A 21418-nucleotide genomic window follows, 5' to 3' on the forward strand; every position below is an offset into this window, starting at 1 on the left:
AAGATATGCTTTCTTTCCCCCTAAGATCTGTCGGCAAGATACGCATACCCCGCATTCATGTACATGACATGATTCGAATGTTCTTTTCAATGCTACATAGACCCCGAGGATAGCTGTCCCTCTCAAGCAAATCAATGCCAATAATCGTATAGGATTTGACATTCATTCGATGTCGTTCGCGACATGTTATGTGTATTGTATTTAGATTTGCGTGCTAAATCAAGAATAGATCAAATTCTCAGTACAATGCATGGGTATCTCTTTATGTGTAATCATATGTACAGTATATACGAGTAAGCAGAGTATGCTTAAGCCCGAATTGCTTCTTCAATCAATTTCATAGCTTCCAAAACTTTTTCATCTTCGTATTTTTTGCCGACTACTTGTATACCAAGCGGAAGACCGACGAAATCATTTACATCGTTATCTGAAATTTGGAAATCAGATCAGTTCCAAGTCTCTCAGATGAAATCAATTCAGTGTCGTAAACTCACAATTCTCCCAAACTTCCTTATCAGACTTGCCAGTAAATTCATAAGCTTCATCTGGGATATCGGTACTTTCCACATGGAGTCCAGTAGGTAGAGTACCTCCTGGGTAGTCAACCAGATTGAAAAGTGAAGTATAATTCCAATATTTGGATGTACCTAATCTGGGAGCAGGATCAGGAGCAGGAGGTAAAATCATTACATCGATATCGAGAGTTCGGAAATATGCATGATACTCCGCTCTAAAGATATCTCTTTTCAAGTTGAGCTACATAAATTAGATCGTTAGCAGGACATAATGAGTAAACCATGGAAAGCGCAGTACTTCACTGACTTCCATCACCTCTGCGGCTGTCCTAGGTTTAGTGCTTTGGGTCATGATCCATTCTGTAAGCGGCCAGATTGGTTCTCCAGTCTTCGCGGCGTTTGATCTGTTGGTCTCTCCTCCATCACTAAAGTAGAGGGAACTCTGTAGAACGTCAAATGTTAAATTAGATTCATAGTTATTTAACAAACAACCGCTGGGAATACTTACTGTGATATCCCATGCTTCAGCAGATTTATAAGGTAATACATCAATCACTTCGAATCCAGCTTTGATCAATTTCTCCTTGGTATATTTTAATGCTCTTCTCATGGGTGGTTGAGGCCTTACAACTCCATCATCCCACATTATACCAATTTTAGGAAGATTACCATTCTTAAATACAACTTCATCTTTTCTCCAAGGCATCTTCAATACGGAAGGATGATCTTTCCAAGGTTCATTCATTATTGATGAAGTTATCCATAATTCTAAATCTCTAATAGATCGACCCATAGGTCCTGTTGTTGCTAAGATTGTATCTTGACCATAGAAAGCACTCTACAATAGATTACCATATCAGCGACCCGCAACTCATTGGAGAAGGTAAGATCTTACTCACAATACCGTCACCACCTGTTCTAGGTACTCTACCAACTGTTGGCTTAAATCCGTAAATACCTACATGCGCGCAAGGATTTCTAATGGATCCACCAATATCGGTTCCAATACTAATAAATATGCAGAATCAGCTGACAATCGGTGTGTGTCTTGAACATCAGCTGAAACGCTCACCCTAACACACCACCTTTTGAAGCTATCAGAGCAGCTTCACCACCACTACTTCCACCTGGCGTATGTTTTCTATTGTAAGGGTTGAGAGTTGGACCACGGAAAGAATCTGTTTCTAATTGCATACCAGCTTGAGGTACACATGTTTTGACCATGAAGACTGATTAATCATAATAGGTCAGAATGATCTTCAGTTGCTATTGTAAGCTTGAAAAAAGCACTTACCGGCACCAGCTTCACGTAACTTTGCGACAAGGAGAGAATCGGCTATAGTTTCTCTGATGGTTGCTGTGAATCCTATACAAGCTAATTGACCTTTTAATCCGATGTGATCTATAGATTGATGAACATGATTGTCAGTATTCAATATACTTGTACGACTTCTCCTTGGGTGACATACCTTTAACTGAAATAGGTACACCATGTAAAGGACCAACAGGTTTACCATTCTTCTGTAATTGTTCATCTAACCATTTCGCTCTTTCTAAAGCTTCTTTGGGGAAGAAACGTGATAAACAGTTGGTTGCTTGATGAGCTATAGCAGCAGATTTAGCATAAGCTGTTGCGACTTCCACAGCAGTATACTTCTTCTTAGCTATAGACGAAGCTAAATCTGTCGCGTCAATTGAAATGATTCCTAGTTCTTCTTTACTCAATATCCCTGAATCCGAAACGATATTGATAGTGTTTAAAGGTAATGAATCTGGTGAAGTCTTCAGTTTCCATTCTTCAGGTATGCAACTATCAAGTTCCTCTTTGAGAGCGTTAGCTCGTTGTTTCCACAAAGGTACAGTCTCTTCTACTACCATGTTGAGTAATTATATTACCTTATCTTGGAAATTAGAAGCAAATGAATGGATGTTGCTTTCAGCTGAGAAAGAAAGATCAAAAGTTACGATAGATAGCTGAGATAACAAGTTTTCAATTCTTCACATGTTATTGATTGTTGTTCTTTATCGGGTAGAAAGAATCTATTCTGCCCGGCAATCACATGTTTGTTGTGGTTCATGTAAGCTAGATAGCTGATAAGGTGAAAGATCGATACGAAAATGAAAATTTAGTGAGAAACCTTTCGCATATTTGTTCAAGACAAAGAAGACAGGTGAATGATGATAAATGAATATTGATATCCATGGTCTATCGCTTATTTATACATATTTACGCGCCGTTATATATCAAAACATTTGACTGTATGCTGTACAAGATACACCGTGGGTAAGTGAAATCATTATATATATATACCTTTAATAGTAGATCTATAAATAAACACCTTTTGACTATCACTTGTTGTTCTTTTCAATTTATCGTTGTTTTGATACATATACATCTATCATCGGTCATCACCTCTTTCGTATTACCACAATGCTATCAAAAGTATCGACCGAAGACAACCTACGGCTCTAGACCTTGTTATAATCTCACCAAGCACGACAGCTCCTCACTACAATGGGTCAACGGTCATGGAAGATGCGCGTTTCATTTCATCGTCAGCCACAAGATAAACTGATTACGCGAGATGATAACGAACGGTCATATATCACCGCAACCACCTGGAACTCTCACATGTAATGTCAATGTTCGTACTTCGGCTTCATCAAACCATTTTGAGAACATCACCTCGCCGATGTCGACCAGAAAAAGGTATAAAAGCTCGTTCAAATGACGAATGACGATGATAATCTCCCAGCAATCGTCTTCTATCAATCAATCCATCTCCCCCTTTACACACGAATCACTTAAATAGCTTGCTCTACAACCGAAAGTTAAATTTCGATAACATGTCTTCTTCTTCTTCTAAAGTCATAGTTGTTTTTGGGGCAACTGGAGTTCAAGGAACTGGGTTGATAGAGGTAAGATCTTATTCGTAATTACCGTTTCAAGCTGAACTAATTACCTCTAATCGCTTAGGCACTATCACCCAACGATGACTTTTCCATAATCGCCCTATCGCGTAATCCATCGTCTTCATCTTCGACATACCTCTCCAAACTTCCTCATGTCCAAGTCGTCCAAGTCGCAGACAATTGTATGGATGAACCTTCCAAAGTATTCCAATCATTGGGTTTACACAAAGGTGGAGTATACGGAGTTTTTAGTGTACAAGGCTACGTTGATGATGCGACTATGATAAAACAAGGTGAGTAAAGGAAATTTTGTACTATGAAATCTTGATATATTGACAAACGTGATTATCCCATATACTACAGGTAAAGCAATCGCGGATGCTTCAGTCGGATTTGGGGTTAAACATATAGTATACTCATCAGTAGATTTCGCCGGAATGGAAGATACAGGATTTTCTACGTGAGTTGTTTCGTTGAATACGTTTATTCTACAGTCGGAAATTATATGGGTTGAAGCTAACTTATTCACATTTGCGTTGTCTAGATTTGAATGTAAGAGAACTGTAGAAAATTATATAAAATCATTACCAATATCATATACAATCTTACGACCTGTACAGTTCATGGATATATGGTTACCAAATGTAGAATTTCAATTCAAAATGGGCAGAACAGTTTGGTCAAAATATACATATTATAAGAATCCAAACAAAAAACATCAATTAATAAGTTCAAAAGATATCGGTAAAGCAGGATCTTTAGCTTTTATCAACGGTCCAAATTGGAATAAAGGTGTAGTCAGATTAGCAGGTGATGAATTATCAGTTAAAGAAATTCAACAAGTGTATAAAGAAGTCTATGGTCAACCCATCTCTTTCGCACCTTCGGTATTAGCTTGGACAGTGAAACAGTTCGTACCGATTGTAAAACAATTCGCTAAGGTGAGTCGAACTATATATCAATTCCTGATGAGGAGAAAGAGAAAAATAGGAGACTTGACTTATCAGACGCTTATTATCTAGTTCTTTGAGGAAAACGGTTATAACATACCTATAAATGAAGTCAAACAGCAAATACCTGAATTGGAAGATTTCAGAACTTTCCTATTGAGACACAAAAACAAGGATCGAAATTAATAAGGGTGAAAGATAGAACATGTAGCGATATTTCAATAATGATTTTCCAACTTTTATAATAAATATAACTGCTTTATAATATCCATACCTGCTTTATAATAACCATATGCAATATATTTAGTAAGACGATCGAACTATCAAGCTGATTGATCGTACACTATCCACTATCTACACAGCTTAAGCAAAGCCAATTGCCAGGTTGTTCTTGTATAATCCTGTTTCTTATCCCTTCTTTCACTGCTTATAAACAGATGTACTTTACCTACTATCATGCCCGTATGCAATGTTTCACGATCGCGGAATTGTTCAAGGATGTTGATGGTGATATGAGCATGAGCTATCAGAATAGTCGGATGCGGTCCGGTCATATCCGGTCAAGGTGAGCAAAGAGCAAAAGATAACCTAAAACTGCCTGTGTACCTCTTTAACCTCTGACATCCTTCTTGCATATGTTCAATTCACGTTTCTATTCTTTCGTTTTAGCGTCTTTCAACTTTCTGCAATCTTCTTCTTTTACAATGCACCGGATGCAAATGAAGGCTCTCATTTTTCACTCGGTTCCTCACCATATCAATCAACTTTATTTGCCCGTTTTATCAACATGAGTCATATGATCGTTCATTTTATCATGGAATAAAGATATACCATAATTCCGGATTAAATGGTCTAACTGAGCTATAGTATCGATAAATCATACAAGTTATAAGAGCATAGTGAATACAATGGTTTTTCTTATGCCCCCGCCTTCTTACCCCATACCCCAGGTTATCCCATTCAGCCTAATTGCATAATACGTTCGCTCCCTGTTAGAATAGGAATTGAAATCATAATGTCGAACACGAACCAGGAAAAAGCAGAAATTCAACATCACGATCATATCAACCCAGTAGTAGATGATAAGTTGGAAAAAGAGAAACAAGATGTCTATCATGGTAAAATAGATGCTGAAACTGCTAAATACCTTGATCCGACATTAGTCATTGATGAAGAGTTGAATCGGAAGATCAAAAGGATGGTGAGTGAATTTCAAACGCTCCGAAACGATTCTCCCATCCAACTTTCCTAAATGCTAAAATGGATATTTCAATCATTACTGCTGCTTAGGTGGATTTCAGAATCATGCCATTTTTACTTTTGATCTATTTTTGTCAAACTTGTAAGTTTTATCGTATAACGAAACATTCTGTATGTCGCTGACAATTATCTACAGTTGATAAGGGTAAGGCAAACATGTATTCCAATGACATCTTAGTCCGCCAGATGGGCTTGAAGCTCAAAATCGGATGTTCATCATTTTAGCTACATTGGCATTTTCATCTATAATGGGTCTCCAAGCGGATACACATCTAAAAGGTCAAGAATATAGTACTTTAGGTACGATTCTTTATGCTGGTTATCTCATTGGAGAAGTAAGTCATTATCTTGAAAACGTTGTCTAGCGATTTACTGATATTTATATTGAACTATATTTAGATACCCGTCAACAGGCTTATTCAGAAAGTCCCTCTAGGTAAATTTCTAGGTATCTTAGTTATCATTTGGGTGAGTATCATTCTAAATCATAGGGACAGGTATTTTCATGTATGAGCACAGCTGAAATATCTTTCACCGTATTTTGAAATACAGGGTACAATGGTATGCATGCATGCTGTATGTAAGAACTTTGGTGGTCTCATGGCAGTGGTGAGTTGAAGACAATAGTACATCACCCAGAGGGGTTGTTCTAGGATGTTGATACTAATAGATCGTTCTGCTAATAGCGATTCCTTTTGGGATTCTTCGAATCTGGTGTACAACCTAGTTTGATGTTGCTTACAACGGTAAATTCCTTTAAACCTTCTACTCCAAAAAATTCCGTATGACTGAAATCCCTGCTTGATTCTATAGATGTATTATCGACGAAATGAACATCCTACAATTATCGCTTATTGGTACGGTATGCAAGGGGTACAGGTGAGTAGAGCTTTACGACTACATGTCACATGTTCAGTCTTGCTATATCGATGTCTTCGAGATATAAGATTAAATTGACTTAAGTCTTCGAATCCAGCTCTGTGTTTCAGGGTTGGTCGCCTTTGGACTCACTTACGTGTCCTCGCCAACTATTTATACTTGGCAAGCTTTGTTCATTATTGTTGGTGGTAAGCTTTATTCCGCTGGGATTGCCATTGATTTTTGGTAAACTCTATATCCATGACTAATCTTGTCACCTATTCGAAATTCAGGTTTCACCGTTATTGTTGGTGTTTTGACATTGATATTCCTTCCTGATTCACCTATGAAAGCCAAAGTAGGTATAGATGATGGGTATTTCGAACATTTTGGCGAATGATAGCTGATCCCATGATGATTTTCCTTCCAGTGCTGGACCGACCAACAAAAGACTATGATCATTGAGAGATTGAGAATCAATGAGCAAGGTGTACAAGACTCCCGTTGGAAATGGGAACAAATGTGGGAAGGTTAGTCTGAGCTCAGCATCACACTACACGCTCTGTCATAATTCACCTGTGAGGCTTATGCTGAATAAACTTTGCTACGATGATAGCATTCCAAGATCCAGCGGTATGGTGTTATTGGGTCATGCAAATTGCAGGATTTATCATTGTTAATGGATTAGCTGTGTTTGCCAACATAATCGTAAAAGGTTTAGGATTTTCAGTTAGACAGACTCAATTACTTAATTTAGCTCAAGGTGGTTTTTCAATCATCATCTTTTTCGGTACCGCTTGGGTTGCAAGATGGACAAATCAAACTTGTTTAGTATTGGTTGGTACCATGTGTAAGTCAAAGCTATGCTTAATTTCTGTTCTATCACTTACCTTTCCCACCTCACACATTGCCTCCGCCATTCTTGACGTTCATTTTGCTCCTACAACCTTTGCGCTTGCTTGTGATATATGATTGACTGAATCTATTTGATTGATGATTAGCCATCGCCATGGCTGGTACCATCGCTCTATTAACTGTTCCCGTTTCATCTAAAACCGCACCTGGATTGTTATTGGCATTTTACTTTGCCAATTTCGTCATTGCAGCTGGATCTTTATTGTATAGTATTGTAACTCGAAACATCGGTAAGTACGATCAACGTGACTCTCGTGTCATGGTTCGGAAGCTGAAGATGTTGCTTGTAGCTGGTCAAACAAAAAAAGCCTGTGTATCAGCTATGCTTTTCGTAACTTATGGAGCTGGTTGTATTATTGGTCCACAAGGTGAGTATATTAGATATGTGTTATGAGTCTCATATCGTATGCTTAATTGATATCTGCCATTCTAGTATTCCGAACCAAAGATGCACCTAGATACAAAACTGCTTTTGCTGTTCATATCGGACTATATGGTAGGAGCAATCTCTTTTACCGGTATTTGACAGAGGGCTGATGAATGAGATTCTTAGCTTTTTTCATCGTCATGACTCTAGTGCTCAGAGTTATCTTTATGCGAAGAAATCATGTACGACGACGCGATCACGAGGGTACCGAACAGCCTGTAAGTTATTGATAACGCGTAGTGCTATATTCGGCTTACTAGATTACTTTTTGACAGGGAAACGAACAAATTGATCACGACCAAGCATTCGCGGATTTGACTGATTTGCAAAATAAAAGAGCGTTTAGATATGTCTACTGATCTGTTTGATAGAGAGTAGGAGTTATCTTTGAGAAAATCTGTATAAAAGAGAATGCTTTCTGGTAATTAAGTCTTTTATCCGTAAGGCGTGTATGTAGCGATATAAGAATTAAAATCGAAAGTGACTTGAGGTAATCTAATGAATAACATGCATGGAAAATGATCGATTGATTATGCCGGATATCTAGGAGTTATAACCTTATTTATGGTGCTCTAGCGATACATTCGATTTCAATTCTAACGTCTCCTGGGTTTTTAGCGACTTGTACACATGATCTAGCTGGTTTAGGAGTTGGCATGAGTTTTTCGTAGACTACGTTAACCCTTGGGAAATCGTCCATGTTTTTGAGGAAAACTGAAAGGTAAAATGCATGAATTAGTATGTAATATATCACTATCGTTCATTCAGGCAACATGGGGGAGATGGGGCAGGAAAGGCGATTTGAAAGCAGTATGATCTAGAAGTGATAATAATGATGATTTACATCCCCCGGCGACTCACTGTTGACTTTAACAACATCATTCAAACTACCACCAGCATGTTTTAATACTTTTTCTAAGTTTTTAATACATTGACTATGTTATGAAAAAGTGAGATAGATTTGTCAGATTTCAACATATTTGAGCAAGATACCCGTACCGAAATACAATGCACTCGACTCACGCAGTAAGTTCTTCGATATCACCGTCAACAACTTTACCTGTACCGTCAATTGGTGTTTGACCTGAACAGTATAGGGTATCCCCTAATCTGACTGCTGGTGAAAGTAAGTGGGGGACGGCTTTCACTGGATGTCCAATTAAATATCAGCTGTCATGTATGCGATGCATTGACTCTGCCAACAGCTTAGAGGAAATTGGCTTACTGTCTGGGACATCGGTAACGTGTTGAATTTCAGCTGGCATTTTGATATGTTTTGGGGTGTTTTGGTTTGATGTAGCTAAGCGATGAGTTATTTTGTTGATTTCAATCTTGTTACACTGTATGCTGTATAATGGAATAAGTATAAGAAAAATGAAAAGTTGAAAGAAGATAAAAGAACATGAAATATATTCAAGTATACATATAAAGTGTTTAAGCGTCTACTTTTGAGCGTCGCAAAAGGTTCACTCTATTTAAGGGTAACCAAAGTGGGGAAGAAAAGTAAAAGTGGGGGAAAGGTTACCACCATACGTGCAATTATCATAAGCAGTGCTTTGCCTAAATAAACAACTTTCATCCAGCTTGTAGCGGAACAATTACACTATCTATCGCTCAGCTTGTTGTTAAGTTCTAGGTTTATTTCAACATACTATACTTGTCCACCACTGATCATCCGCTTGGCAAACAACAACTCTTGGACTCAGCCAAAGCAATGGCGGATGATACACAGGAAATACCAAATATCCGGGCTTATCGTGCTCGTAAACTTCGGTAAGTTATCAATATCTATGACATTTCCCCCACCACCAACAACGAAATCGTACATCGTGCATATTACGTCCTATATGAATATATTCATCTGACATGGAACGTCTTGTTTGTTATATATAGACCATGTGATAATTGTAGAACACGTAGAAAGAGATGTGTCATACCTGAACAAGGGCGATCATGTACATTGTGTGTACAAACTCATAAACAATGTACATTTTTACACGAAAGACAGAAACCTGGTAGGAAAAGTGTAACAAGTAATACATCTACAATAACGACTCCTTCTCGTCCAACTCAACAACAAGTATCACCATCTGAATCTATGTCTACTGTACCATCCAATAACCATGCTGGTCCCTCAAACTATATGATAAGGAATAATAATGTAAATAATCGTTCCCAACAACAAATTCATTATAATGATATCTCACCTACCAACTTGAGTGAACCAGGCCATACATATTCATCAAATGTCAGAACCGGGAGTACACCTATATCAGCTTCAAATTATGATTCTTACCCTTACTGGAATCAGCAACCGTCATCCTCTTCTTCAAACTTTTATATACCACCAACTACAGCACGTTTCGCTCAATCAACTTCAACAAATGATTTAATCAGTAATATCCTTCATGCCAAATGTCAGAATACATCATCGCAAACGGAATATACCCGACAACAAGTACAACGTAAACAAGGATTAGTTTTAGCTTTAGATGATGAAGCGGCAGAAGACGAGGAATTATATTTAGTTGGAACAGCATCAGAAAGAGATGCTTTGGTATTGAACAATCTAGCTTATGATGATACTACATCTATCCATTCTCGTGGATTTCAAGATGATCATAGACTTACACCACCTAGTATACCTGGTATAAGGATACGGAAAGTTTCATCGACAGTTTCATTTGTGTTTTATAAGAGTCTACCTTACGGTCCAGAATCTACTGGTGGATATATGAATGCTTGGGATAGATTAGAAGAGTTGATAGGACCGCATATAGCCCACAGTATCGTGCTAAAGTAAGTCAAACTGGGTGGACTGCAATACCCTTATAAGTAACTTACTTTTTATCGCTTTACAGGTTTTTCGAAATTGAAGGTCAGGGACTACCCATATTTCCTCAAGGAATATCAAACGATATAATGAAAATACCGGAAACATTAAGATGTTTATGCTTAACAGCTGGGTTAATATATACACCTTCACTCAGACAATATCATCAACAAGCGTATTTAATCACAACTAGTTTCCTGCGAAAACAGCCACCCAGAGCAAGACTATGGACATTACAGTTTTGTATAATGGATTTGAACGGTAGAGAAGCTATAAATCCTTCAGGTAATTTTATCGTCTTAGGTCTTACTGTTAGTATAGCTAGACTGTTAGGGTTACACGAAAATCCTCAAGATTGGAATATACCGCAATGGGAAAAGGATTTAAGGATAAATCTTTGGTGGGCTTTAGCTGTTTATGATAAGCTGTAGGTACATCTCCAATATGATGGGGTTTCAAACATAAATTATATCAAGCTTCAACATAGTAAATTCGCTAACAACTATAATATGATTCACAGATCATGCCTTACGTTTGGACGTCAACAGACCATCCAATTCTCACATTCCGTACCACTGCCAACAATTGACTCCGATTCTACACCATCTTTCATTGCCTTTAGATTCTTGTGCGAATTGGTTACCATTCTAGGTGATCTGCAGTCCCCTACAAACCAAACATGCTGTAATTGTACAATCAATGAAAGTCGATTTGATAATTTGTCAAGAATAGCAACAAGACTTGATAGATGGAAACAAAACATAGATAATTACAATATCTTGAATGTGCTTAGTGCCAGTAATGGAATATCGCCCCCAGGTATTAAATCTTTAGAATTGATATATCTAGGTTCAGCTTTGATCGTGGTAAGAGATGCTTGGGATAATAATCAAGATCAAGACAACAAGGAAACACCTAGGAATGATACGATAGTAGAAATTGCTTGTCAAAGAGCTTGTTTGACAGCTTGTGAAAATATCGTAAACTTCGTATATCATTTGAGCCCCGATGACCTGGGAGGTTATTGGTCTTCTCGTAGGTATACATTTCACCGTGAGAGCGTTAACTTGAACAATGTACTAATTGCTACTTTCAATCACACAGATTCACCTTTCATGCTATCGTTCTGCTTGACGCTGTTGATACGTAAGTTCATTCTGTAATTGATCGGTTTCTCAGTCTGATAGTCACTACATATAAACAGGGGTCATCATAGCTTCAGATCGGACTGATCAGGCAGTGGATGCGATATGGCAAGCCGCTTTATTCCAGCTGAGACGGTATGTTCATGCGTATACTTTTATGGCTTGTTGAGCGCCTTCTCGGTAAATGCTGATCTTTCATGCCGTCTCGATAGGTTCATTTCGACCATGACAAACTACATGAACGAGTATCAATGGGATGCAGCTCGACTAGCTACTTCTAGAGCTAGATACTTTATTCCTCTACTCACTCGTCATGCAGCAGAATTCGAGATTGCTTTGTTACCGTGAGTTACCGTTTGTGCTTAGTGTATCACTTCAGCATAGGAGAATTATTTATGGTAGACATCAACGCTGATCTCATGTTGTCAACCTCGCTCAACTCTGTCAATAGGTTACAAGAAAACCTTGATTTCCCGCCTCCGCCGGATGATCATTACTTGGACCAGTTCTTGAATTCTTTGGTGGATACTATCGGTTTGGATGCCTTGTAAGTTATATCTCTTACAACTGGTTACCGCTTTTATCCTGATCCCTTGACATTGACGACTACCATATTAGGCTGGCAGGTCCAGCAATTTCACAGAATGTATAAAATCGGTGTCAGTCGATGTAATAAAGGGAACTGTTCGTTGTATCTCATGTGTGTATGTATATGCAGTGGGCGGAAAACATCGGATAGCGCTCAAGCTATTGTATTGTAGGTACTTCACAGAGCGCAATGGAAATTCCTACATCAGAACAGAATAAATCAACCTTCGTTTGACCGCTATGAGATCCAGTTTTTTTGATCCCATGATCTTGAGGAATTTCTTCATCAGTTTGAGCGCTTTGTTTTCCGTGAAATGAATAGGTTTCGTAATGATCGACTTTGGTTCGCCCGTAGAATGAGTATAAACCTCGTGGTGTACGTTAACTCAAGGTATCTGTTAAGGGGGAATCCCAGAAGACAAGGTGGGCAGGTTTAAGGGTGAAGCTAACCCCTGCTAAAATTGGTTCCCGATTAATTGCCGGATTAACCTCTAAAAGTTGAATCCCGAACAAGTCATCTGTCTGCCTGTTTTACTATAATTGGACAGAGATACACTAAATTCTGGTATGCTTACATAGATACCTAAAAAAGATATATTTAGCTCCCTATTCTTCACCACCCGTTATTTACCTTGCAATTCCTTTTTATTCTTCTGATGACGTTAACGCTCAAGAGACTTTGGTACTCGTACTGTGTTCTGCTAATCAAAGATGAAAAGACGCTAAAAATGTTTCGCTCAACCCACAACAACAATAGTAATATCGCGGGGTAGTCAGATGTGATCGATATCCTTGCGAGATATATAAATGTTATCTATCTTGATCAGATCCAGATGACACATTTTCCTTACTTCAACTATCTTTACCAAGCCTCAACTTCAAGATCTCAGCGAACCCATAATGGCAGAAGAAAGAAAAGAAATGCATGGTATAACACCTGAAACAAACGTTGTACCAGCCCACGATGATATTGAGAATCTCAAGAATCCAATGGTAGGAGGAATTGATGATGAAGAATTAGCACATACATATGAAGGTGAATTTGGTACGAAAAGAGATTTGAAACCAAGGGTTGTTTCTATGATTGCTATTGCTGGTACAATCGGCACGGGTCTTTTCTTAGGTTCAGGTGCTGCTTTAGCTGTAAGTCAATGCTCATTCAATCTGCTTTAAAGGGGGAAGAAATTCACAATATTTACTGTATCGCTCATCTCCGATATCATTTAAAAATGATGGTATATAGAAAGGTGGTCCAGTTGGATTTTGGCTTGGTTATGTTTTCGTTGGTTTAGCTGTTGGGTGTATGATGATGTGTTTGGTGAGTTGCCAGATCCGAAAAAATCTATATTGAGCTGTTACTGATATAAGGAATTGCCGATCATCAGGGTGAAATGAGTGTATTTGCACCAAATGTAGGAGGAATGACAGATTTCGGTAACAAGTGAGGTTTTTGTTTTTTTGGCGTAATTTGAATTATTCTTGCATCGAAGCTTATATCAAAACTCTTTAGATACGTCGATCCAGCTATGGGATTCATGATGGGTGTCAATTACATTCTACAAGTCGGTCTTGCAATCCCGGCAGAGATGTCTGCTATCGCAGTGATGATTGGATTTTGGGATGACAATACTGCACACGTACCTATCTACATTGCTGTTTTCTTGGTTGTTTGTGTTGCTATCAACGTTGTTGGGGTTAGATAGTAAGTTGACCATGTAACTGTCCTGTTTCTCACCATTCTGGAATAAAGCTGATCCGATTTGCTGTTTTTCGTCCTGGATAGCTTTGGAGAGGTTGAATTCGTATTTGCTATAAGTGAGTGAGCTCGAGCATCTGGTCCGAATCAATGGCTAATAATAATCGCTGTTATTAATCTATAGTCAAACTCGCTACTCTCAGTAAGCGATGATTGTATTTTATGAATATAGAGGTCATCAACTGATTTTTGCTGTAGTCGGTTTAATCCTTTTCGGTCTTATTGCCGGTAAGCTTGAGTGATTTGATTATACATTTTACCGCAGTTGCTGATTTTCATAACCAATATATGATAGATCTCGGTGGGATACCTCCTAAACATGAATACATTGGTGGAAGATATTGGAAAAATGAACCATTCAATGATACATTCATGGATCTTACACCTGTTTCGAAAGCCAGATTCTTAGGTTTCTGGGCAGTTCTTACCAAAGTAAGTCATCGTCGCGCTAAGATCTTGCACAGGCTAAATGTTATGATTGTCTATTTAGGCCGCTTTTAGTTATGGTGGTATCGAAGGTATTTCAGTTTTAGCTGGTGAAGCTCATAATCCTAGAAAGACCATGAAAATGGCTGTCAAGACAGGTAAGCTATGACCTGATCTTATTTCATACAAAACGCTTTTGGCTTATTCACATCCTTTGTCTATGTGCAGTATTTTATCGAATCGTCGGTATTTACATGTTGTCCACCTTGGTTATCGGTCTTAATATCAGTCAAAAATCACCTGATCTTCTTTCAGCTGTAGCTTTAGGAGGAGGTACAGCTGCAAGTTCGCCTTTTGTTGTTATTTGTAAACAAACCGGAGTCAAAGTTTTACCTTCAATCATCAATGCTGTTGTGAGTCATAAATATTTTGATGACTCGCAGGAGGGCAATTCAACTGACTGTTTTCTGCAAATCCTCAAAGGTCATGACATCCGCTCTTTCAGCTTCAAACGAGAATACGTATGCTACTTCTAGAACATTAATGGCTTTAGCTAGACAAGGTGAGCGATTGATGACTTGCTGATACCGTCAAACAACGATATGACGATTTACTGATGATCGCGTTATACTTTCATCCGTGCAGGAGCAATGCCTAAAATATTTTTGAGAACTTCAAATGCTGGTATTCCATTATATGGTGTTTTAGTCAGTTTCTGTTTTGGTCTTCTAGCATTTTTAAGTGTATCAAACAGTGCAAATCAAGGTTTCGTTTGGTTGAGTAATCTATCAGCATTAAGTTCTTTGGTTGCTTGGATTTCAATCTGTATTTGTTATATTAGATTCAAGAAAGCTTTAAAAGTTCAAGGTGAGTCGGCACATCACCACCATCGCTACAACTACTCTGCTCAATTGTTAAGTATAATAAGGGAAGGCAAAAATTGATGATGATGCTCAATTTATAATCAACCAGGTATCGACAGACATAATTTAACTTTCAGAAGTTGGTTCCAACCATACCTAGCTTGGTTTTGTGTCATCTTCTTCTCAATTATCTTAATCTTCAATGGATTCGCAAGTTTCATTGGTGGATTCAGTGTCTCAGACTTCTTCGCTTCATACGTTACGCTTCCCGTAATTGCTTTATGCTTTATTGGATGGAAAGTCGTCAAGAAGACTAAATTTGTTAAAAGTGAAGATGTTGATTTATCAATGGGTCCTCAAAGTGCTTTAAGAGGTACTAAATATGATCAAGGGGTTATTCGATATGAGAATTATAATCAATATCATTCTGAAAAGGAGTAAAGGAGTAAATCTGTTGTCACGTTAGAAAGAAGAAACTGAATATAGGATCGGTCAGAAACGTTGAGTGCATGTACCGATTGTAGCATGGTATCTTGTATCAGCATGTAGCATGTGTGCGATATCACCTAGAAGTAAACAGCGATAAGAGCAGATTCCCAGCTGAATCTGTCAAAATTTCATGATTGTACCTTGCTCACGGATCCCGATCCTTCCATCACTTTCGCAACAAATGACGAAGCGGGGAACGCTATATTCTTGCGCAAGATCACAAGCAGGTCCGTTCTCCCTGGTTCCAGATCTCTCTTACAGTGTTCCGAATCCTTCTCCTCGCTTAGCTTCAACCCCCTCTCCTTCTTCCGTTATGTAAAACATACCCTTTCAGCGTAATTGACGTCCCCTGATTGATATTGTGCGTCAGATTGCCCCATGGAGTCAAGCTTATCCATAAGTCAATCTCGATCACACTTCTCGCTTGATATTAGATCTGCTTTGAAGATGAGCGAGAAGATCCCATGAGAAGAAGATGGTAAGACATTTTCGAATGCGGTTGAGGATGAGATTAGATTCGATATTGTAACGGATGATCCACTCATGCTTTTCGAATATCTTCGGCAACTTGAGTACTTATCGGTTTCTCAGATATTACAGTAAGTGATTTGATCATCTCTTTTGAATTAAGAAATTATTTCCCCACATATTGGTATGCATATTCGCCATCAAACAACTTACTTCTCCACATTCCTCGATGTACCAATAGACCTGACGGCCGAAGAAAGCCATTCATGCGGATTGCGGATGTCATGTGCAAAAATTCATGCAATTAGTGTAATATGTATGATAGCTGTGTTGTGAAAATCTTATCCCCTACAGGTATTCGTACATATTGGTAATTCGTCTAAAAAATCCCTCAAAGTTATGTTGTTTAGCGTTTCTACTTAAGTTAGATCAGTTTAGACGATTTTCAGCTGTTTTTGACCCATGTACTGTACATGAGAAGATAAATTGAAATGATCTCTTTGGGGGAACAACAGATCTATCGATAACTTTACAGCTCGCTTAACTTTTGTGTGAACATTGTCGCTCTTCGAAAATATCTTCATGATTTTCGAATACTTGGATCTTGTTTTGTTCAAGTGGAATTCGGGTATTTGGAAATCTTTGTGTTTTTATTTTGGCATTTTCTCGGATCATGGTTATGTTCACGTTACCCCGGATCGGCGCTTACAATCCCAGTAGTGGTCTAATCTGGACCTTGATTATGTATTGTTACGCAATTTAACCTATCTTTACTTACCGCACATTAGACATTGTCGATAAGAGCGTTCTATCCACGGGGAATGATTACAAGCCTTCTTGCCAATCGTACATGTCAAGGAGAAAGACTGTCCGGCGGATGCTATCTAAAAAAAACAGGGAAAAAACAAAGCACCATGCGGTCTCACACGATTGAAAATAGACAACTTAATGCCAAGACAATCAAAAGATAACGTATGTACCCGTAATTGGCCAAAATAACAGAGGATGTCCATTTTAACCGAATTTTTCATTTCACTTTCAAGGCACATTTTCGTATTTGCATTGAAAAGACTCTAAGACATGAACTAGGAGTACTGCATGGATGAATCATGCTAAAACCACTTGCTTATTCTCTTCGTATACCTTGCTGATAGCTTATCGCAATCCTTTCTGAATATTTCGAATTTCAGGATCATATCTCGAATTTCCATCTTGTGTTGTAATCAGGCACAGTTTTACATTTGTTGTTTTAGCTCTGAATTCAGTTAATTTACCTTATCTCTCTCCACAACCAAAAGACGCTAACATGTCAATGCCCTTTCTCGTATCCCACTCAACCCTTTGTCGATCAACCCCTCCTGCCGGCTCACGGGTACAATATGAATGAATCACCATGAAGCATAATTACCAGGAGAAAAGGGGCCAAAAGGGTCCAAGGCAACGGGACCAACACCGATGAGATTCAACGATATACACACAATCAAATTCAAAAAAGATAACGATCACTTGATATCACATCCATATGCAGTACGTACAGTGGGATGTATTTACGAATAATGAGATATACTGCACGCACTCCATAACTACACTCAAACTGTACCCTCACAAAGTAAAACAAAAAGAAGCTTTTTTTTTCCTTTATCTTCCCATCAAATCATATATAATCAAATGCATCTCACACTCCCACCGTTAACTTTTCATCCCCTCCTATTCTTTTACTTTTTACTCATACTCGAAATTTCGTTCTTATTACTTGATCTAGTTAGTTTATATATATAGCCAAATCACTATATAGAAGAAACCACGCCCGATCAACAATCAATCATTCAACATGTCTATTGACAGATACAATCAACCGATGCCATTCGAGCAATTATCGGAGAAGAAAGATCTTCCAGGAGACACTTATGATGGTGCCGTCGGTGGAGAAGATATCCAACCTAGAGAGGAAGAAACCATTAGAGCTTTGAAGAGTAGACAAATTAGTATGATTGCTATCGGTGGCGCTATCGGTAAGTATACACCACTATACTCACAAGGGTCCTTGAACCTCCACCACCGCTGATTTCTTCCGATTTTTCGATCTTCTTGATTCGATTCTTTAGGTACTGGTTTAGTCATTGGTTCTGGTACTTCTATAGCTCGTTCTGGACCTGGATCTGTTTTCGTGGCCTACTGTATAATGGGTGTGGTCTGCTTTGCTGTGTTGCTAGGTGAGCTCCATGCATCGACAGCGACACTGAAAAAGCTAATTTTGAACATTTTTGACAGCTCTAGGTGAAATGAGTACGAAATATCCCACCAAGAAAGGTTTCGCCGGCCATGCCACGCGATGCGTAGACCACGCTTTTGGTTTCGCTACTGCTGTTATCTATCTATGTAAAGTGAGTTGAGAACCTATCATTCAACTGGTTGTGAGACTTATTGACGGATGTTTTGTGGCAGTATCTCATTCTTTCCCCAAATCAAATCGTGGCCGGTTCCTTAGTCATTGGTTATTGGAATTCATCAATCAATAAAGCTGCTTGGGTCACTATCCTTATCGCTTTCGTGATTCTGATCAATATGTTAGGTGTTAAAGCCTTTGGTGAAGTGGAATTTTGGTGAATACTATTGATCCGCATCAATTCCACCTCTAGTGCAGGAAGGCTAACCGGATTTTCCCAATATTAGGCTTTCTTTCATCAAAATAATTACCCTCACCGGTCTCATTTTACTCGGTTTGATTATCGATTTAGGTGGTGTACCAGGTCAAGATAGACTTGGTTTCGCGTATTGGAAACATGGAAGAGCTTTCAAACCATACAAGGTGACTGGAGATAAGGGTAAATTCCTTGGTTGGTGGAATGCTATGGTTCTCGCTCTTTTCGCCTACACCGGTTCAGAATTAGTTGCTATCACAGTCGGTGAAGCCAAGGTATGCACCTTCCCTTAGCCTTGCTTATCTTCCTCTTCATTTTGCTTTGCTACGTTGCCCTCCACAGAACTATCAAGATATCTCACTGATCTTGATTTTACCTAATAGAACCCAAGAAAAACCGTACCAGCCGCTATCAAGAAGACTTTCTTCCGAATCATCTTCTTCTACATCCTGGGGATCTTGATCGTTGGTATGGTTGTTGACTCCAACTCTCAACTACTCGCCCAAGCTGCCAAAAAAGGTACTTCAGGAGGTGCTTCTGCTTCCCCATTCGTCGTGGCTATAAAGGCTGCTGGAATCAAAGGTTTACCTTCTGTGATCAATGCTTGGTGAGTCATATTAACATCGATTGCGGTAACGCTCGTTTCTGTCAGCTGATGCCCTGCCAGTATTCTTCTATTTACAGTTTCTGCCGCCAATTCCGATCAATATGTCGCTGTAAGTTTTCGGCTCGAGGTTGAAGACTATCTTTGCGCCCCATCAATATTTTCTCCTTTCACCTGCGATCGGCAATTTCATCACTGATAGCTGACCCTGAACTTGTACACCGAATCTTAGACCCGAACATTATACGGTATGGCTAAAGATGGTCATGCTCCTAGAATCTTCACTAAATGTACCAAACGAGGTGTCCCATGGGTTGCAGTAAGTTCTTACTATTCATATATGCCAACTATAAGAAAACACTTCTCGGCCTACGCCGCCTCCGCCGTCGGTACCCCTTCTACCATGTACACGCCCGTTCTTGGTTTTTTTTGACCATTGTTTCCTTCACATTTTCGTCTGTCTTGACTATTCGATGACTCACCGACGTCCAGAGCTGACTTCTCCCATCAAAAAAGTTTGCCTTCACTGGCTGCTTTATGGGCTTAGCATACCTTGTAGCTTCAGCAGATGCATTGAAGATCTTCAACTACTTCGTTAACACCGTTACGATCTTGGGTGGTTTAACCTGGGTATCCATTTTAGCCTCACACATCGCCTTTATGAGGGGTATGAAAGCTCAAGGAATTTCAAGAGATACCTTACCCTACAAGGCACCGTTTGAGCCATATTTGTCCTACTTTGGGCTGTTCATGATCACTTTAGTCTGCATTTTCAAAGGTTTCGATGCTTTTATGCCTTTCGATTACAAGACTTTCATTACCAACTATATTGGTATCCCCGTTTACGTTATCGCTTATTTCGGTTACAAGAGTGAGTTGAAAGTGTGATCTGCTTTTGACTCCTAAAGTAACTAATTGTGATTTTATGCCGTACTATAGTTGTATACCGAACGAAAGCTATTAAACCTGCCGAGATGGATCTCACTTCAGGCGCAAGAGAATTCTACGATATCGATGATGAATCACCAGAAGACGATCACTATAGATCTTTGACCTGGAAGGAGAAAGTTGTCTACCAAATCAAGAACTGGTAAATTCGAAGATTAGGAGGTACCTTTGGCCGGTCCCTACCACGTGTGGACAACAGTCAGGAGGATCGTTGTTGAGAGAAGAAAGTTGAGGGATGGATGGGTGAACATTTATATTATCTATCAGATTGTTTATAATTAATTATGTCTTTACATATTAATCGTTTATCCTCACATGCAACTGTTATCATATGATAAATTACATTGACCGTATAAATTGACATATCTCGATTTTGCGGAATAGCCGCTCGCTACAGTCGGCTATTTACATTGTGAGTTCCTGAAAATCTCCGCTACCTCAACAACCCAGGGATCCCTCTTTGATACTACATTCTCATGTGTATTGCTAACATTTCAGTTCCGATCCCGTCTGATATGCATGAAGATGTTGAATGCAACCTTGCTCAATTTGGATGGAAAGAGTCGGAGTGAATTGAATTGCTGTTAAATGAGGTAGAGGAGTAAGGCGGCTATCTCCGCTCCGTTTTCACCGGATCACAAACACCATGAAGATGATTTTAAGAGAAAAAATTAGGAAAGAATTCTCTTGGCAATGACTTTTGCTTTCAAACATCTTGGTCAATCATGATCGATACCTATCAACTCTCGACTCACATGCAATCTTGAAACGATTGTCAGACCTCACCTTGAGCTGAATTCCTTCACTCTCAGCTGATC

The 21418-nt window shown here is 38.9% G+C and overlaps 7 protein-coding genes across 7 annotated transcripts; 5 read left to right on the forward strand and 2 right to left on the reverse strand.

Annotated features, from left to right (window-relative positions):
- Positions 1-308: 308 nt before the first annotated feature.
- On the reverse strand, positions 309-2393 carry L201_003833 (uncharacterized protein; the record flags this gene model as incomplete). The annotated part of the gene is made up of 8 exons (XM_066219584.1): positions 309-427; positions 495-756; positions 823-957; positions 1024-1353; positions 1415-1523; positions 1588-1744; positions 1810-1917; positions 1985-2393. 8 exons carry the CDS (start codon positions 2391-2393, stop codon positions 309-311), a joined length of 1629 nt encoding a protein of 542 aa, XP_066075681.1.
- Positions 2394-3362: 969 nt separating this feature from the next.
- L201_003834 (uncharacterized protein) lies at positions 3363-4564 on the forward strand (the record flags this gene model as incomplete). Its single annotated transcript, XM_066219585.1, has 5 exons — positions 3363-3434; positions 3493-3721; positions 3792-3888; positions 3973-4369; positions 4451-4564. The coding sequence occupies 5 exons, from the start codon at positions 3363-3365 to the stop codon at positions 4562-4564; spliced, it is 909 nt and encodes a 302-aa protein (XP_066075682.1).
- An 829-nt stretch (positions 4565-5393) lies between these two features.
- L201_003835 (uncharacterized protein) lies at positions 5394-8197 on the forward strand (the record flags this gene model as incomplete). The annotated part of the gene is made up of 16 exons (XM_066219586.1): positions 5394-5579; positions 5669-5720; positions 5864-5973; positions 6038-6106; positions 6191-6247; positions 6325-6384; positions 6452-6517; positions 6615-6705; positions 6790-6854; positions 6927-7026; positions 7113-7346; positions 7498-7641; positions 7702-7779; positions 7845-7907; positions 7965-8056; positions 8114-8197. The coding sequence occupies 16 exons, from the start codon at positions 5394-5396 to the stop codon at positions 8195-8197; spliced, it is 1551 nt and encodes a 516-aa protein (XP_066075683.1).
- A 203-nt stretch (positions 8198-8400) lies between these two features.
- Positions 8401-9103, reverse strand: L201_003836 (uncharacterized protein; the record flags this gene model as incomplete). Its single annotated transcript, XM_066219587.1, has 4 exons — positions 8401-8552; positions 8700-8773; positions 8862-8985; positions 9064-9103. The coding sequence occupies 4 exons, from the start codon at positions 9101-9103 to the stop codon at positions 8401-8403; spliced, it is 390 nt and encodes a 129-aa protein (XP_066075684.1).
- A 449-nt stretch (positions 9104-9552) lies between these two features.
- Positions 9553-12468, forward strand: L201_003837 (uncharacterized protein; the record flags this gene model as incomplete). The annotated part of the gene is made up of 9 exons (XM_066219588.1): positions 9553-9611; positions 9732-10637; positions 10700-11098; positions 11192-11706; positions 11776-11817; positions 11876-11951; positions 12029-12160; positions 12268-12363; positions 12435-12468. The coding sequence occupies 9 exons, from the start codon at positions 9553-9555 to the stop codon at positions 12466-12468; spliced, it is 2259 nt and encodes a 752-aa protein (XP_066075685.1).
- An 836-nt stretch (positions 12469-13304) lies between these two features.
- L201_003838 (uncharacterized protein) lies at positions 13305-15890 on the forward strand (the record flags this gene model as incomplete). The annotated part of the gene is made up of 13 exons (XM_066219589.1): positions 13305-13547; positions 13648-13722; positions 13790-13845; positions 13915-14106; positions 14188-14219; positions 14285-14302; positions 14359-14388; positions 14456-14592; positions 14651-14744; positions 14815-14999; positions 15070-15148; positions 15232-15453; positions 15559-15890. The coding sequence occupies 13 exons, from the start codon at positions 13305-13307 to the stop codon at positions 15888-15890; spliced, it is 1695 nt and encodes a 564-aa protein (XP_066075686.1).
- Positions 15891-18237: 2347 nt separating this feature from the next.
- On the forward strand, positions 18238-20746 carry L201_003839 (uncharacterized protein; the record flags this gene model as incomplete). Its single annotated transcript, XM_066219590.1, has 10 exons — positions 18238-18418; positions 18512-18619; positions 18678-18790; positions 18852-19009; positions 19080-19323; positions 19432-19655; positions 19716-19764; positions 19885-19971; positions 20169-20523; positions 20592-20746. The coding sequence occupies 10 exons, from the start codon at positions 18238-18240 to the stop codon at positions 20744-20746; spliced, it is 1674 nt and encodes a 557-aa protein (XP_066075687.1).
- Positions 20747-21418: the final 672 nt, after the last annotated feature.

Source organism: Kwoniella dendrophila, chromosome 4 (assembly GCF_036810415.1).
Source record: "Kwoniella dendrophila CBS 6074 chromosome 4, complete sequence".
NCBI classification, from domain to species: domain Eukaryota; kingdom Fungi; phylum Basidiomycota; class Tremellomycetes; order Tremellales; family Cryptococcaceae; genus Kwoniella; species Kwoniella dendrophila.